We start from the raw sequence: 18,709 nt of genomic DNA on the forward strand, positions 1-18,709 counted from the left end.
TACAAAATTTAATTTTTATAAAAAAACAAATATATATATATATGATGTAAGTTTTTTTAAAGACCTATATCATTGTGTATATAGGCCTATAAAAATGTATACAAAGCCTGTGAAAGATAATGCTGGAAAATTTACATTGCATTTGTTTGACATGTCATCATATATCAAATATTATCTTTTTCTTCTCTTCATTTGGGTCAGTGAGAGTTGAGAGCTACACCTGCCTTACAAGTGGTTACAATGTGTTGCAGACAGTTTTCTTGTTTTTTTTTTTTGTGTGTTTTTTTTTTAAATCATTCAAATGTTTTGTCATACTAGCATTTATGTTTTGTGTACCTTTTTTGTTATGTTATTTGTATTTTGTAATGGTTTTCTTAAACAATATAGCCTACTTGATAAAGCTAATGTGTCCATTGTTATTAAATCTTGAGATTAACTATAATTACACCAAACTACAGCAAGCAATAATATCGATAAGGACAAAAAAAAAATATTTGATATGTAAATAATTTCTGTTACGTTGCGTCAGTTTGGTCAATGCAGTGGCTCAGACGGTGACCGTTTCCATAGTAACGAATGTAAACAATGAAACAATGAGCCCTTGCAGCTCCAAAATCATCTTATAGCTAGTTGTCTGAAGCAACGAAAGATGCCGAAAAAGAAAGGAAACAAGGGCAAGGGAAAAGGGTAAGGATGAAAGATGTAGTTTTAGGTTTGATTTATACTGTTAAGCCTTTGAGGTAACGTTACTTGTTTCTCTAATTGTCTTTACATTTCACGTCTTTACAGAAAAGGCAAGAAAGAAGGCAAGCATGAGTCTAAAGCCGACAAGAATTCAGAGATCGAAAAGTTCAAATCAAACGCTGATTTATGGGAGGCGAAGTTTACTATCACGGAAATTTCGCGTGTCGAGTATCGCGAAGCTACTCGCGCGCTCGCCAAAGCCAACGAGGAGCTCGCGAACCAGCAATATAGAGCCGAGAAAGACACAAACGATATTATTATTTTTCTGACGAGAACAGACCGTGAAAAGACAGCAACTGTAAGTCTGCTTTTGCCATTTTAGATCTCTGTCATAAACATCAGTTTATCCACATCTGCTGTTAATTTCCTACTAATTCGTCTCCTATAAATTGCTGCATTAGAAGAACAACTAAAAAGAGAAAAAGCGAAGGCTTTACAAGAGAAAGACCTTCTGGTAAGCACAGATTGAATCTGAGTTATTTTCCAAATTAATTAGCATTGTGTCAAGCTGTTACATCTGAAATTCTGTTATTATGCACTACTTGAATTTCACCCCTCATTCGTTTACACTGACTGGCTGTTGCAGGTGGCTGAATACATGCAGAAGATTGATGCTTTAGAAGAGAGGTTTAAGCAGAGGTCCAGCGACTTCCAGAGGATGCAGGGCGAGCTCAAAACCATTAAACATTTTCGCAAAATAAAGTCCAATCTGGAAGAAGACCTGATCAGTGTACTGCACAGTCATTACTAATAACTATATAATGTACAGTAGTAAGCAATGTAGATGCATAAAAACTCCAGACATGTAATATATAATGTATTTCTTGTGCTTCAAATGAGAGAAAAAATGTATATTGCTGACCGTGCACACCAAGAGAGTCTGACGAGAACAGAGTACAAGTTCTACACAGCACGAGTGAGAAAACCCAGATGCGAATATATATTATGCATCCATTGATAAGAAAGACATAATGCATAGAAACATGTTTTAGAAAGTGCATTTACCATCATATTTAAAATCCATTTGTTACGGATTTTTAGATACATGTTTAGACCATATGTGCCACTAAAATACATGCTAGAACAGTCAGCGATATCTTCTTCTATATAGGTTCATCTTGAGAAGGAAGCAGAGCAAAAGATCACTCAGCTCGCAGAGCAAGCACATCATGAAGCTATTGTGTGAGCAGCTATTCTATTATTGAATACATTACTCATTACTCATTAGGATTTACTCATCCTCATTCATATACTTAGGATTACTCATCCTCATTCATATATGATCTTTGTATGGGTATATATGACCTTTGTGTGTCTATCATTTGTGTTTATTGGAGTCAAATCTTCAGTTTTTGCTCCCAACAGGCAGCTCGGTACAGCATCACATACTGTGTTCAAGGAGAATGAACGATTGAATGAGGCACTGAATTATTACGTGAAAGAGGCAGAGGAACTGAAGAGGACAAATATAACCTTGACAGAGAAGAATGCTTCCCTTGCTCTCTTTAAGGTGCTACCCCTAACAGACTATCAGGAATTTTAAGAGACCGTTTGTCTGTAGAGTATTTAATTAAAGCGTAAGCTTAATGAAATCGAAGTACAATTTAACCTGGCAAAACCAGACATTTGAAAAAATTGTCTGGTAAATCTAATTTTTAGAAATGGAACAGCTTATTGAACAGTTTATTCACACTCAAGAAGGAAAAGAACACAGCAGTTTTATTAAGAGGCCAGAACTGCACATATGCAATTGGGTGAAGATATTGTTATTTATATGGACAAAAAGTATGAATATGAAATTCTAATAGCTTATAATTTAAACCAAAGAGATCTTTTTAACAATACACTATAGACACCTTACATAAAATACATATAAATATCAGTCACTCTATATATCCCAATAACATTTCTTATTAAAATTATTTTTAAAAGCCTAGATTCTGTAGTTATTATTGTGGAGGCAAAACATATATTGAAATAGAATTATGACTGAAAGAAGTACAAACATTCCTCAAAAGCCTGATGTATCATATTTGATACTCACTTTTTAACTTAAATTTGTGCATCAAATATGAAGCCTACAAATACAGTAGGCTTTAAGAAGTTAACTAATCTGGCTTTCAGAGATGCTCATGTTTGCCATTGTGTTCAGCACATTTCATCTCTCCAGTGATGTAGACTGACTCTCAAACTGACTCATTCTGCAGGAGACGAATGAACTGATGAGAAAAGAAGGTGATTCCCAGAATAGGTCCCAACAAAATGAGATCTCGGAGCTGAGGGCTAAATTGGTCACACTTGAGCAAGCTCTGGGCATCATGTCTGGGGAGTTTGAGCAGGAGAGAGAAGAGGTGGAGCAGCGTGCCATGGTCAGTATGCAGGCCGACACTGCTGACCTTGAGAGGTTGGAAATGCTTCTAGCTGCCCGCGAGAAGGAGCTGGGCCAAGTCAAACGGCTGGCTCAAAGCATCATCGAGCAGCGCAAAGAACTTGAACTCTTCTTTCATGAAGCTCTTGACCATGTAAGGAAGGAAATAGGAACACAGCAACACTTCTACAGGTTTGCACAAGTTATGAAAACTAAACACTGCTCTGTGAAATATCCTTTAATAGGGTATTTTGAAGATTCAGCTTCACATTTGGGAGTGCTTCACATATTTGAAGATGATCTTGTATGTAGACAGGAGGCTCTGAAGGCCTATCGCTGGAGAATGAATGAGGCTCGGGCTGGAAGGTTGGAGTATCCTCGAATACGGACCTTCTCTAATGCCCCGCACAGCACCAATGATGTTCAGACTGACCTGGAAGAAGCTGACAAATGGTGTGAGAGCTTTTAGTGCAGAATTACTAATTGCTCATAACGTGCATCGCTAATCAATATGACTATGATGATGAAAATGGTCTGATATCATTTTAGGAGCAACTTGAAAAGCTCCAGTGTGGATATTTCTGATCTAACATGGGAGCAGAAAGAGAGACTACTCAATCTGCTTTTTGCTAAATTGAACGGGCAAAAAACAAGGTAAATAGATTTAGAATTGTATCTATACATACACTAGACAACATTTGAAGTGGATCAAAACCTTTCATAAAAGTTATCCTAAAACCAAAATGCGTTATTGTCTTCGGACATCTTTAACATTTTTGATCCATTTCAAATGTTGACTACTGTATAAAAACACACACACACACATACACATTATCTACGTTCATTCAAATAAATAAGTTAATGCAAAATCTTTATTGATTAATTTTTTTTTTTTTTTTAAACATAGACTGGAATTCAGTAGAATTCAGTATTTATTTTGAATGTTATGCAAGTGATGCGCATTGGAATGTGTGTAAAAAGGAATTTGGGTATTGCATTTGAAATGACAATACCAAATAAAAGAAAATGAAACAGCAGCACTGCAACATTTGTTTTTAGCACTGCCATGCCATCTCTCAAAGAATCCAGAATTCAGATTTAGATTCTCTTTTGCCTGGATTTCTTTGCATTTCACAAATTCCTCAAGACAGTTTAGGCTCTCAAATGCTTACGCATGATTTCATTCTTGTGTGAAAGTGTCCTTGTTTCTGTAGTGACAGACAACACAGTGCCAAATAGCTTTCGTGGCCCACTTCAACTCTACGATTAAACTTTTTTTTTTTCTTTACTCCCTGACAGGAAACCCACCCATCTTCCAGCTCTAGCAACATCTTCCTCTGAGAAGATCCAGGTTAGCAGTGATGCAGGGTAAGGCTCACTGTGATGGATAACACTTACGATGTTCTTTTACAAGAATAATTATAATGTTGTTTAATGTTTTTTGGTCTTATACGTGCTAAGTCAAACCATTTTTCCTTCATAGATTTACTGAAGAAAAACGTAGCCTGACCTTTATAACCCAGATGCCAATGCCCAGCATGACCTCTGACTCCTGTGTTCTACCAGCCCTTAAGAGCACCTGACTGTAAAACTGGTCATATTGTGTTATAGTTAAATATTTCATCAAGACTGTAATTCCCTGAAGTAAAATCTTCAAAATGTATTTCATCCATCTTCAGACAAATATCATCCACTCCCTTCTCTATCCACTAAATTATTTTTTTATTGTTCTATTAGGTTTAGTCTGTAGTGTTAATATATGATTTTTTTCTCTGCTTATTACTGCATTCTGTAGCTATATTGTTCTTTCTCTTTTTATCTCAATCATGATGCTATATAACAATTTTTCTTATTTTTCTTATTTTTCTTTATTCTTATAAAGGGACCTTGAGTGAATGTTTTTTGTATACATATACTGTATGTTTTCATGTAAAATAAAACTATAAATAATTATAATATTATAACTATAAAAATGATTAGTATTTCATTAAAAAAATTTAAAAATATCTTGGAGAGTTTTACACCATCTTCCACCAAAAACATTTAAATGTGGTATAAATATCGAATTTTTTTCTGACGATTTACAGAAAAAAAAAAAAAGTAGTACATCAACAACCTCTGTGTGTTGCAGAGAGCGCGAAAAAAAAAACGTAGTACATTAACAACCTCTGTGTGTTGCCTTGTTAAATCCTCCTGTGTACGTGTAAATGTGTTGCAGGGGGCGCGCTTGGGAACTCGCGTTGCAATTTTTTTTTACACTGTGACTTTCATTTGTAGCAGCAGGGAGAGACGCAGACGGGATAGTGCTCGAGATCACCGCGACCCGGAACCGAGCAACTTCTCAACACTCAAATTCCAAGAATATTTGGAGCCGCTGGCATGAGTTAAACACACCAAGGTGGTTTGCTCTTGAGTATCCGCGTGCACGGTCGACTTTGTCGGTCGTTTACTTTCCACTTTTAATTGTTGCAAGAAGACTCGACCGCCTTGAATCACAGGCAGACAAGCCAGGGAAAGCAGAAGTCTCTCAACTCGCCTCGGGCGCTCGTTCTGCAGGCATGTCGCAGAAAGAAAGACCCACTTTCTATCGACAGGAGGTCAACAAGACGATATGGGAGGTCCCTGTGCGATATCAGAACTTGTCTCCCGTCGGTTCTGGTGCATACGGAACTGTTTGGTAAATATTTATCTGTTGTTTTGATGGCGGAACGATGTGCCCCATTCATTCTTACGGGCCCGTACAGCATTGCACTGCGTTAGCAAACTTGCTAATGAGACCAAAGTCCGTTGTTTGTTATGCAAGAGGGATTGCTAGTTACAAAAAGCGGGTTAACAGTGCTTGTAGTGCTGAAAAGTGTTTTTAACGTGTGTGATTTATGCTTTATTAACATTTAAAGTCACGTATGTTGCAAATGCCACCTCGCGTGCACACACGCATGCCACTTCAGTTGCAAAGTGATAAACCTTTTGCGGTGGATGAGCAACGTGATGTAACGTACACGTTAAAATAGTCGAAGATATGAACACGGTGCATTGTAAAGTTTTTTTTTTTTCTCGTGAACTGAGATGTTTGTTAATACAGAACCACACGTTTCTTCATTCGCCCTACTTAGTGGTGTAGTGTGGTCTTAATGCGGACATCTGGTGGGTTCTGTCCTGAATGAGGTCACCCCACAGATGATGCATCATGACTGTGTCTCCAGAAACAAGAGAGCTGCCGTTTTAGGCACCTTAAGTGCGCTTGCGAGGCGCAAAATTGCTGTCTTTGTAGGTAACTCGATAGGGTTTGAAACGCAGCCAGTGAGTCAGAGCTGCGTGCAATTTCAAGACTGTTGTCAATGATTCATAGCACTTAATTTTCTCGTTTGCTTGTAGTAACACTCTGGATGAGGTGAAGCACTGGGTTTGTCTTATGTTATTGTCTTGATCTCTTAATTAATTCCTCTGGATTGCTTGTTTGGTGTGTTTAGCTGCGACGAGGAAGTTTGTCGGTGGTTTATGTTTTCTGACACAGTTGGATTTATGATTCATTTATAGGTGCACTCAGTAATTTGTGCTAATTAACAAAACATTACAGGTAAATAAATGTCAAACCACACGTTTGAGAAAAATATTTAAAATATATTCACACTCAAATAAGGTTTAGACTGCAGACTTAACACTATGAAAAAGCTTTTTTATTCTACATGGAGCAGGTCGCCCCCTCATGATGTTTACATCACATGACTAGTCTGTCATGCAATCAAAACTAAGTTACATTTACTTTATATAGCGCCTTCAGTCAGCACTTAAGATAAAAAAAATAATTAAAAAGACTAAACAAAAGGTGCACAAAGAGATTGGCTTTTGGTTATAAAGTGCAAAACTACTGGTATTGAAATGAAAAAAGAGTGAACTATATACATAAACAAAAACTTCATGCAACTTTAAAGTTAGACCTTACCTTTATTTTTGAAGCACTAGTGCCACCGAACAGAATTGGGAAAATAACCATTTCCCAAACTCGCCATCATTGTGGCGACAGATGCTCAAAGAAGCACTTGAAACCGACTTACTGTTTTTAGGGAAATATTTTACAAATAAGTATTTTTACATTGTAAAATTGCACATTTCAGCTTCTGAATTCCTGTGATCAGCAAACACACTTGCCACGACACAATGTGTTTCTGAGGAGATGTGACCTTTTTTTAACCAGTCATGTTTGTGCACATCGAGAGACTTCTTTGGTTTCTTCCTTAAACTCAAAACAAGTGTTACCTCAGTCTTTAATGTTGGCAAAAAGGTCTCTGTCATATTAAACAGACAGGTGTTTGAAGGCCAGGCTCATTTTCTAAATTACTCCTACTCGGGGCAGACAGGTTGTTTATGCACCAAAGTGACTGTTAGAAGTTGTGATGCTAGGCAACCGTGCTATCTAGATTATATTTCACGGGCCCCCTTATTGTGTCTGTGTAATTGAATATCCGATGAACAGATTGCACTGGGTTTGAAGTGCTAGGCTCATCTCTCAGCTTATGCAGTGGTTTCAAAAAAGAGAAGCACTGAGATTTTCTTTGATAAGATCTGTTAGTTCTCTATAGCCTACATGTAATAAATCCTGTGGTTCAAGAAAGGTTGGATCATGACCCTCTCTTTTAAGACTGCTTCATTGTTGTGGTGGTCAATGTGTGACAAATTATTAAACAATTTATCCTTGAAAAGGTAGTTTGTGATTGGTTGCAATAAGTATGTTTCACTGTTTAGTTCCTTCTGTAAGCCTTGGTGGTTATTTCCATGAGGAAGTGAGAATCTGGTTTTATTTCAGTCTGAAATGTTTTGGTGCCTTTCATATGCTGACTTTTGCTTGCAACTGTCTTTAACTTGGTCCTGTTGTAGCATGTTGGAGTTTCAGTTGTGCAACAAAGTGACGGCATGTTTGAATCATGTGTTTTTCAGCTCTGCATATGATGAAAAGACAGGATTGAAGGTTGCCGTGAAGAAGCTGTCAAGGCCGTTTCAGTCCATCATCCATGCCAAGCGGACCTACAGGGAGTTGCGGCTACTTAAACATATGAAACATGAGAATGTGAGTTTGGATCGCAAGTATTATCGAACTGACAAGGCTAATATGCACAGTGGTGTATGGTAATCCCAATAATTAAAGGCTTAGTTCATCCAAATATTTAAGATTCTGTCATTATTTACTCACCCAAACCTGTTTTTCTCTCTTCCACAAAAGAAGATTTATTGCAGACTTCCATTCATTTCTTAATTAGGAAGACTGAGCTAGTCAGGGTAGTGGCATATTTAATTTTAAAATATGCCACACGTGCCGTTGTAAAGTCTATCACTCACAGCCTCGTTTTCATTTGCAGAAAATTCAATATGGCTTCTAACATTATTAAGGTCAATGGGGCAACATGATAACCATGAGTGAACTGGCAAACTAGAATTTCTAAATTATTGCACAAGACAGAAGTCCTTTTTCTGTTGGGTCCCCAACATAATTCACAGTAAATAATTCTTGTTGGAAATCATAAAATAGAATAAGTCAATAATAGGATGTTTACTGTAAAGTAGCAGTGATGTGCAATTGGAAATGTGGGTTATTATACCCTTAAATCAAGCCCTGTCATTGAGCTATTGTTTGCTCCAGTGCCTCTGGAACATTATTTTTCTCACTGTATCCTTGAAAACGCCAGCAAATTCTGAGCAGCTCTCCTCTGCTATTTGTCAGCCATTGTTCTGTCTGTCAGAATCAAACTGGTATTAAAACAGTAATTCTGTCATGTTTTCCTCAATTAGATATTGGGTTATACAGGGTATTCTATAACCGATGAATTTTAGATTTTCCTTGTCAGGTTACGCAATGATAGCTTGATGAAAGACTACATGCTGTACTAAATGATCCTGATTCGTGTTCTTTGCACTTTGTGCTTGCAGGTGATCGGCCTGCTGGATGTTTTTACACCTGCCACCAGCCTGGAGGAGTTTAATGATGTGTGAGTCAGACAATTACTTCCTCCCTAAGAGATCTTTTCACGGGACTTGTTTTTTTTTCTCTTGAATATGACTGTACTCCATACAAGTGTTAATTAAACTAGAGGAAATAGTCCACTCAAACATTTGCTGTCAGTAAAATTATTTTTGAAGAAATTAATTCCTTTATTCAACAAGGACACTTTAAATAAATTAAAAGTGACAGTAAAGACGTTTATAATGTTATAGAAAAATTGTTTCAAATAAAAGGTGTTCTTTTGTACTGTCTATTCAGAAACCTGAAAGAATCCAGAAAAAAAACATCATGGTTTTCACACAATTGTTAAGCAGCTCAGCCGTTTTCAGCATTGATGCCAGATCAGCATTTTAGAATGTGTCACTGAAGACTGGAGTAATGACTGAAAATTCAGCTTTTCCATCACCGGAATAAATTATGTTTTAAAGTATAGAAGTTATTTTAAATGGTAATGTCTTTCAAAATGAATAATACTTTACTGGATCAAAAAAATGTAGCCTTGGTGAGCTTTTTTCAGTAACATGGAAGAAAATCTTACTAAAGCTTTTGAAGGATAGTGTTAATTAATACAGAAAACCATTTTATTGCAGACAGGTGGGCAAAATGAAGTGGTTACTGCACATCAAAAATAGAAACTATGTCTGCCAACTGAAGCTGTGATCAGACACTTCCTGTGTAGACAACTGTGTTGATCATAATTAGAGCGATTTGGTTTTGATGCACTATGTCCTTTAGTTCAGCTTTAATATAATCCCAAAATATAATATTATAATAGTACAGCTTAATATACACGTATGTGTTTAGCCCTAATTTCTCATACAGAATACTGCATTATTTATCTTGTGCCATTTGTTCTATGACTAGAAGCATGTTTTCGGGCTCTCGTGGTTTTATGGAGCTTCGGGTTTCCACAGAGACTGAGCTTTTTGTGCACCCTGGCTCCAGCCTAGCAGCTGTGGGTTGGTGGGGAATGCTAAGGATACAGCCAGGTTGTAAAACCAGATGCTGCGGTGACTTAACATTGATTCTGCTGCCAAAAATAGACCTGATGCACAGTGATGGATGAAGGGCATCTGCACTTTGCTTCAGTTTTTCATTTGTCTGTGCAAGTAGAATCGATGTATGTTTGTTTCCTGTCTCTAATCTGTGTTTTTTTCCTCCCACCAAATCTTTGTGGGGGTTGGATGTATTTGTTGATTATCTCTAATGCTGAGTGTGTCTATTGGGTGGAGAGTGTCTCTGGGATTAAGTAGGTCTTATTTTAAGCTCTGCTGTGTGTCGTACCACAGTGGCTCTGTTTGACCTGTAGCTCCACCCTCTTGCCAAGAGTCAGTGCTTATTTAGACTATACTGTTGGTTACCATGAAGTGTTTGTTTGATAGGTTGAAGACTGTAAAAAAATCTGATTGTTAATGTGCCTGAATATACTGTGAGCCAGGTTCAATGGTCAGTACAGTCGCACATTGAAAAAAATCAAAGGACTTACTCATTTAAATTAACCCTTACATATCTGTTCTTTCAGTTCTACCTTTAAGTGACAACTTGAGTATAACAGTCCTTCTTAAGTAATAATATATTTATTAATATGTAATTTATTATATGTACTCAACCTTTTAAAACATTATTTTTTTTGGCTGCATTTATTTACAGTAAATACAGTAAAAACATTACTGTATAGTTGTGAACTATTATTACAATGTAAAACACAGGTTTTCTGCATTAACATGTTTTAAAATGTAATTTATTCTTGTGATGGCAAACTGAATTTTCAGCAGCTGTCACCAGTGTCACGTGATGCTTCAGAAATAATAAGAACTTTTTTAACAATGTGAAAGTTTTTAGTATCACTTTTGCTCAGTTTAATGCATCCTTGATAAATAAAAGCATTCGTTTATTTAAACAAAAAATCTCACTGGCCCCAAACTTTATAATTTTATTTATAAGGTCATTCTGTGAATGCCCAAATCAATAAATAATAAATATCTAAAGTATTTAATCACTATTGTAACGAAAGCAGTATTGTGAAATATTGATTATATGATTGTATCAGCACAGGTCTAGTTTACATCTCACTGTGGTTTACTGTTTCTTCTCTCACAGTCACAAAATAATCATTAAAATATGTGCGAGGAACTACCCCAGGATATTTACATGAAAACTGATCCAGTCGCACATCTTAATGTTGACCGTAGTTACTAGTTAGAAGTTCCTCCATGGCCAAAATTTGTGTCAAGTTGTTGCTTCACTTTGGAAGCACAGTCAGCCTTCAAGCAAAACAAGATTATTGGATTTATCAAAACGGAACTAAATGTTCCCTACATTTTAGTCTGTGCTGTCACTCCCAACACCAGGTTAAACAGTTGGCAGGAGACTAACATTCCTGTGTTCTGTTTGGCAGGTACCTGGTGACTCATCTAATGGGTGCTGACCTGAATAATATTGTGAAGTGTCAGAAGCTGACCGATGATCATGTTCAGTTTCTTATTTACCAGATCCTGCGAGGGCTTAAGGTGAAACTGCACATTTTCAATCCTGTAACAAACACAAACAGGAAGCTCTTAAATCTCTTAAATCTGATGTAAATAAGACTTAATCTGGAATTTGATTCTCTCACTTAACCTAGCTTTTTTTCCCCCTATTTTTCTTTTAATTTTACCAGTACATCCATTCGGCTGACATAATTCACAGGGTGAGTGTTTGCTCAGGCATATAAGAAATAGCCTGCAGGATTTTTCCCCCTTAAAAAATGTTGTGTTTGTTGCTCCGTGGAGCCAGTTCTCCATGGCATCACCATGCTGCATGCTCCGGCCTGCTGTTGTGCAAAGACTAAAGCTAGAAATTGCTAGAAATTAGTTCTGTCTTAAAGGAATAATCTGTTATTTTCAGCTCGTTGCCATTCTGTTTTGTTTTAAAATGTATTCATTTTTATGTGTTCACATTGCTTTTTAAAAAAATACGCAGTTTCAATTGTTTTAATGAACCTGAAATTGAAATGTGAAAAAACATTTAATTCATAAATTGTTGCAAATATTACTTTATTGTCGTGTTGTGGTTGTTGTGGTATAAAGAAACCGTAAACTTATTGTCACTAATTGTTTCCCAGGACTTGAAACCCAGTAATCTGGCAGTCAATGAAGACCCCTAACTTAATTCTATTCTTGCCCTATTTTTTTTTTTTTTTTAATAGTTGTTATACTTTTTCTTGTAATTTGGTTACTCAAATCATCATGTAAACATAATTCCCCCTCCCCCCCTTTTGTATCTCAGATCCTTGACTTTGGTCTGGCTCGACACACAGATGATGAGATGACCGGGTATGTGGCCACAAGGTGGTACCGTGCTCCAGAGATCATGCTTAACTGGATGCACTACAACATGACAGGTAACACAACTACACCCACATCTGATACAATACAAATCAACTCATTTTGAATCAGTGGAAAAAATTGCTTTTCAAAACTAGATGGTGTAGATCTCTTGTGTACAAGTCTCTTAAAGAAATATTCTATTTTAATATATTTTTTAAATGTAATTTATAAAAGCTAAATTTTCAGCAACCATTACTCCAGACTCCAGTGTCACATGATCCTTCAGAAGTCATTCTAAAATGCTGATTTGGTGCTCAAGAAATTTTTTGTTTCTATAATATCAATGTTGGAAAGAGTTGTGCTGCTTAATGTTTTTTTTTTTTAGGTTTCTTTGAATACATGACATTTTTAAGAACAGCATTTATTTGAAATAGAATTTACATTTCTACAGTGTAAATGTCTTTACTGTCACTTTTGATCAAGTTAATTCATCATTGCTGAATGAAGGTATTACATTCATTAAAAATAATTTTACTGGCCCCAAATGCTTGAATGGTAGTGTAGTTACGACAAATGCCAAGCAAGCTGACTGGCCAAATCTTGATGGTTCTGCCTAAATGAGGATTGTGGCTGTTGATCCATGCCATTTTTACAGCTCTCTGTGACAAGATAGCTGGGTCAGGACACAAGAGATGGAACATGTGCTTGTTGCCTCTCCAGTAATGTTGTTTCTTGATTTCTTTTCAGTGGACATTTGGTCAGTGGGCTGCATCATGGCTGAGCTGTTGACAGGCAGGACTCTGTTTCCTGGCACAGATCGTATCCTTTTCCTTTCATTTCCCCCCTCGCTGACCTGCAAAAAATTCTCTGTAAATTGCACCATGGCTCCAACAGCCAGGAAATGCATGATTTAGTATTTTTAAGTGCGCATTAGCTCTCATGCTGATTTAAATATATACAAATTATGGATAAATGTTTTTTTAACACCACATTACAATTTATTTTCTATGTTTCTCCCATTTTTCTGTCCTTGCAGTGTGTATTTGTGCTACGGCAGAAGCTCTTGTCTTAAACTGAACTTTTGTCCTTTCCGCTTAAGCTCCGCCTTTCAGCTAAAGCTGTGGCCCAAGACAGTGATTGGAAGGATATATCATCCATCATTATGAGAATGCAATAAAATGCCCTGCAGGAAATTACATTCCTCTTTCTGGCTTCTTATTTCCAATGACAAATGTTTTCAGGTTTCAGCACTTGCGGTGTGTTTTCCCCCCTGGTGTTGCATATTTGACACACTGTATCTTGAACGGCTGCCACTCTAAATGCATCTGGGAACAGAAATACTTGACAAATATTTCCCCCCTCTCACAGGCAGAGCACACCTGTGCAGCTTCTTCTGCCTTGCTTTTGCTGGGCAGGCTGAAAATATTCAACCTGTGCTATTTTTATCAGCTTGCTCGTCTTTCCACAGATGTGACTGGAGCGTCTATGCTTTCCTGTTCTTTAAGTACACATGAAACCAAAATAAGCGTTTCCTGCTTTGTTTTTGTGGCCTGTTCCTTGTTGAGCCACACTAGTTTTCCTTCATCTCAATTTATTAGACATCGATCAGTTGAAGCTTATTATGCTTCTAGTTGGAACTCCGGGACCTGAGCTGTTAATGAAAATTTCCTCGGAGTCTGTGAGTTTGATATATTTAGGAAGTGTGTACTTGCTAAAAACGCCTGTCGTGTTGATTTTCAAAGTGGAAAATCCATTTGAAGCTGGCAGCTGTAATAGCTTTTCTCTGGTCCAGGCTGGATGAGGATTCTTTGAATTGGAAATTCAAAAGAACATTATTTATTTGCAGTAATATTTTTGTACTATCATCGCTGAATAAAAGTTCTAATATCTTAAACAAATCCCCCCCCCCCCGAAAATAGACCATCTACAAGACTAGTTACCAGATCTTAAAGTGAGAAAGCTAGTTTTTGAGACATGGTGGCTGGATGACCAGCTAATGATCTGCTTGGACTAGCGAGAAATCATACAGTTAACACTAAACTGGATTTTCCAACAGGGAATGTGTGTTGATTGTCGCTAATTGAAAAGTATGCTTCTCCAGCATTCTCTAACTAAACGCTGACCTTCTGGCATCACTTTTAGATGAAAGACTGATTTGAGGTTCTGTTTGGGACTGAATCATTCTGAAAATAACAAGCCTGAGTTTTGTCTTCCAGCTCTGCTGATGTATTTCTAAACTGATTTTAATCCTTGTCAAAATCTCTAAAGCATGACGTTCTTCTCTGCTGTATATGAAAACAATTTGCATGCCAATTTCTCCTCTCTACTTTTTTGATCATGTCTTTCTCCCTAGAGCAGTGGAGAACCTCAACATAATGTCTAGATAAAATTTGACAAATTTGCATTATACTAAATTTGTTGACCGTGAGTTCCTTGACCTGGCCTTCAAAGATATAAACCAGCTTCAACAGATAATGCGACTTACAGGAACTCCACCTGCCTCTCTAATAAGCAGGATGCCTAGCCATGAGGTGAGCTCGCTGTCGCCCAGCCCCTTGTTTGCAGAATACCCATCATGCCCTTTAATTAGCAGACCTCATTTTAGAAATACGGACTGCATTTAGAAGAATTTAAAAAGTCCTATTAACATTTAATAAAACGATATCACATGATCAAGATAGATTGTTGTAATCACTCCAGTTCCAAGCTTGAGTGATACAAATAGTGACGTTGGACTTAAAACGCACTCAGACCATCAAATTAGAGGAAAAGAGCAAACTGATACAATATTCATTAGAACATTTTCAAGTCTGGTTAAACCACTATTTTATGTGAAGAATAAAAGCAAATGTAATAGTGGCAATAAATTCAAACCCAATAGAGTTCCTTTATCTTCTCCACTTTCTCCTTTGCTCACTGCTTGCCGCTGAGCTGTCATGCAGTTATTCACTGATCCATGCGAGCTGAAATCACTGTCTGTCATCGCCAGCACAGCACAGACCCTCTGCCTTCTGAAGCTGTTTGTTTGCTGCATTATTCAAATGGCACTGCATACTAACACCACAATGTTATGATTCACAGGGTTAGCAATGTGCAAAACGCAAGCAGTTGTCATGGTGATCAAGTCAAGAATTGCAACAAGCTCAATTCTTAATTGTAATATTAACTTTAAATGAATAAAGCTGCTACTTTGATAATGACAGTAATCAACGTTATTTCATTCCCTATGACTGCTCATGGCTCACCTGTTTTTTTCCACAGGCTCGTACTTACATCAACTCACTTCCTCAGATGCCCAAGAGGAGTTTTGCCGATGTGTTTATCGGAGCTAATCCTCTAGGTAAAAGTGCCAGTTGTGCTGCTTTATTATTTTTGTGGAAAAAGTGATACATTTAGAGTTCTTGATGAACAGAAAGTTCAGAAAAACAGCATTTGAAACATTCTAATTGTCTTTACTGTCACTTTTGATAAATGTAATGCATCCTTGCTGAATACAAAAAACTGACAAAAATACTTTTTAATGGTTGTGCATGTGCAAATACAGTGTTGGTATATTTAGTGTAAGTGTACACATTATTTATGGAACAAACAGAGAAAAAAGCTGAAGGCATTTGTTTTTGATTAAATATTTAATTCTTTTTGTTTTAGCTGTGGACCTTCTAGAAAAGATGCTTGTTTTGGACACGGATAAGCGCATCACGGCACCGGAGGCTCTGGCTCACCCGTACTTTGCTCAGTACCATGACCCAGATGATGAACCCGAGGCAGAGCCTTTCGACCAGAGCTTTGAGAGCCAAGAGCTGGATATTGAAGAGTGGAAACGTGAGTCAAGACTTTTTGCTCTGTTTATAAGAAAAATGCCAAAAAGTTACAAGTGCTTCAAGCTATTTTAGCAGGTTTACTCACTTGAGGCATACATTACTTTCTGAGTAAACCATTACTATTACTAATTGAATTAGTTTATATTTTTATATATTTTTTATTTTAATTTAAGTCATTTTGTTCTGTGCTTTTGTTTTGTTTTTTTTATTAATTTTTGTTTTAGTTTTAAAATATTAATATTTAGGTTTTCTCATTGTCGTTTTAGTTTTTATTAATATCAGTTAGTATTTTTAGTGCTTCAACTTCAACTAATTATTTCAATTTGTTGCATAGGCACTATTTCTAATTTGTTTAGTTGTTTTTAATCTAATATTTATATCTCTTTTTCAGCTTTATTTCAATTAATAAAATGTTTCAGTTAATATAAATAACGGACAGGTTTCATAAAGCCATTATTTAGTATAATCTAGATTTATGTTTTAATGTATGTTGCAGTCACAACCTTTAAATGTTGGTTTCTGTTCCTGTTCAGGTCAGACATATGAAGAGGTGATAAGTTTTGAGCCGCCAGTCTTTGAGGGAGATGAAATGGAATCTTGACCTTCTCTTCTGGATGGCAATCAAACCAACTGTACTACTTTAACAGTAATGCTGTCATTTTGCAGTATTGTAATCAGCCGGTCAGTAGGACATTTGACTGTTTCCTTTCTTTTTTTTATGCTGTCTGCTGGGCCAAACAGAAGGAATAGATGTCATAGAAAATCATTATTTTACACATTGAATCTCTTCAAAAGATTCTGATAGTAATAATATCAACAATTATTTTTTTTTGCAAATCCACTTGTAAATGTAACATCTCCCTGAAATTTCTTAGTATTTAGTTGTGCTGTTGTAATGTTCTTTCTGTGTACACTGCATTACATTTGCAGTACTTTTAAAATGTTCAGAAAACATTGTTCATTTAGTTTCTGTTAATATATTTTTTCCAATCAAATAATGAGCATTGTATTTAAAGATATACAGTATGTTCCTCATTAATCGGTTTTCATAAAGATGGGATTTATTGGAGTCTCCTTTGATAGAGCTAGGATGAAAAATGTAAATTGTTGCATCAGGTATTGGTGATATGTTTAGGCTATTTGTAAATATATGTTCCATAAAGCTTTTCGAATCTGTAGCGGTTTTATTTCTGATCTTTTTCAAATTGTGTGTGTTTCCTAGGGAGAGAAAGTGTCTGTCTGTCTATCTGGGGTCGCTATGAACTGTATGTGATATAATTCTGCCTCCAGTAGCTGTTTTTAAAGTGCTATTAAATGAATGTTCAGATATGAAAGTAGAGTAAACTATTTATATACTGTTGAGGTAGTATTTATGAACCTGAAAACACCTGACATAGAAAACATGGAATCAAACACACCATTGTTTACTGAAAATAAAGGCCGATATTTTTCAGAAACTTCTGTTTCTTTGTTTTGATTGTTTTATGTTGAACAATAGAGAGTGAGGTCATTATTGACCTTCTCCACCCTAGGTCTGGATTTCATTTAAAATGTATTAAAATGCTTTTTATGACCAATGCACCTTTAAGAGTGTCTTTAGTCTCTTATAAAAATATTACCACAGAAACTATAATTTGCGCTCGTCTTTCTACTTATAACACCGAAACAACATACATTTTAAAAATGTGCTCTGACCAATTAAAAAAAAAAATGTGTATATATATACAGGTCCTTCTCAAAAAATTAGCATATTGTGAAAAAGTTCATTTTTTTCCATATTGTAATGATAAAAATTAAACTTTCATACATTTTAGATTCATTGCACACCAACTGAAATATTTCAGGTCTTTTATTGTTTTAATACTGATGATTTTGGCATACAGCTCATGAAAACCCAAAATTCCTATCTCAAAAAATTAGCATATTTCATCCGACCAATAAAAGAAAAGTGTTTTTTAATACAAAAAAAGTCAACCTTCAAATAATTATGTTCAGTTATGCACTCAATACTTGGTCGGGAATCCTTTTGCAGAAATGACTGCTTCAGTGCGGCGTGGCATGGAGGCAATCAGCCTGTGGCACTGCTGAGGTGTTATGGAGGCCCAGGATGCTTCGATAGCGGCCTTAAGCTCATCCAGGGTCTTGCGTCTCTCAACTTTTTCTTCACAATATCCCACAGATTCTCTATGGGGTTCAGGTCAGGAGAGTTGGCAGGCCAATTGAGCACAGTAATACCATGGTCAGTAAACCATTTACCAGTGGTTTTGGCACTGTGAGCAGGTGCCAGGTCGTGCTGAAAAACGAAATCTTCATCTCCATAAAGCTTTTCAGCAGATGGAAGCATGAAGTGCTCCAAAATCTCCTGATAGCTAGCTGCATTGACCCTGCCCTTGATAAAACACAGTGGACCAACACCAGCAGCTGACATGGCACCCCAGACCATCACTGACTGTGGGTACTTGACACTGGACTT

At 36.6% G+C, this 18,709-nt stretch overlaps 2 protein-coding genes across 2 annotated transcripts; both read left to right on the plus strand.

The window, feature by feature from the left end:
• Positions 1-35: 35 nt before the first annotated feature.
• Positions 36-4,992, plus strand: si:ch211-163l21.10 (basal body-orientation factor 1). Its single transcript, XM_042729707.1, has 12 exons — positions 36-687; positions 790-1,041; positions 1,132-1,198; positions 1,331-1,474; positions 1,580-1,660; positions 1,856-1,926; positions 2,110-2,254; positions 2,952-3,304; positions 3,425-3,565; positions 3,662-3,766; positions 4,412-4,480; positions 4,596-4,992. The coding sequence occupies exons 1-12, from the start codon at positions 650-652 to the stop codon at positions 4,693-4,695; spliced, it is 1,566 nt and encodes a 521-aa protein (XP_042585641.1). The 5' UTR covers positions 36-649; the 3' UTR covers positions 4,696-4,992.
• A 360-nt stretch (positions 4,993-5,352) lies between these two features.
• mapk14a (mitogen-activated protein kinase 14a) lies at positions 5,353-17,693 on the plus strand. Its single transcript, XM_042729711.1, is given in 12 exon segments — positions 5,353-5,789; positions 8,048-8,177; positions 9,035-9,093; positions 11,506-11,617; positions 11,767-11,796; positions 12,211-12,256; positions 12,373-12,489; positions 13,163-13,234; positions 14,867-14,946; positions 15,677-15,755; positions 16,064-16,237; positions 16,770-17,693. Coding segments are annotated over 12 exon segments (1,086 nt in total). The 5' UTR covers positions 5,353-5,670; the 3' UTR covers positions 16,838-17,693.
• Positions 17,694-18,709: the final 1,016 nt, after the last annotated feature.

Source organism: Cyprinus carpio, chromosome B8 (assembly GCF_018340385.1).
Source record: "Cyprinus carpio isolate SPL01 chromosome B8, ASM1834038v1, whole genome shotgun sequence".
Classification (NCBI taxonomy): domain Eukaryota; kingdom Metazoa; phylum Chordata; class Actinopteri; order Cypriniformes; family Cyprinidae; genus Cyprinus; species Cyprinus carpio.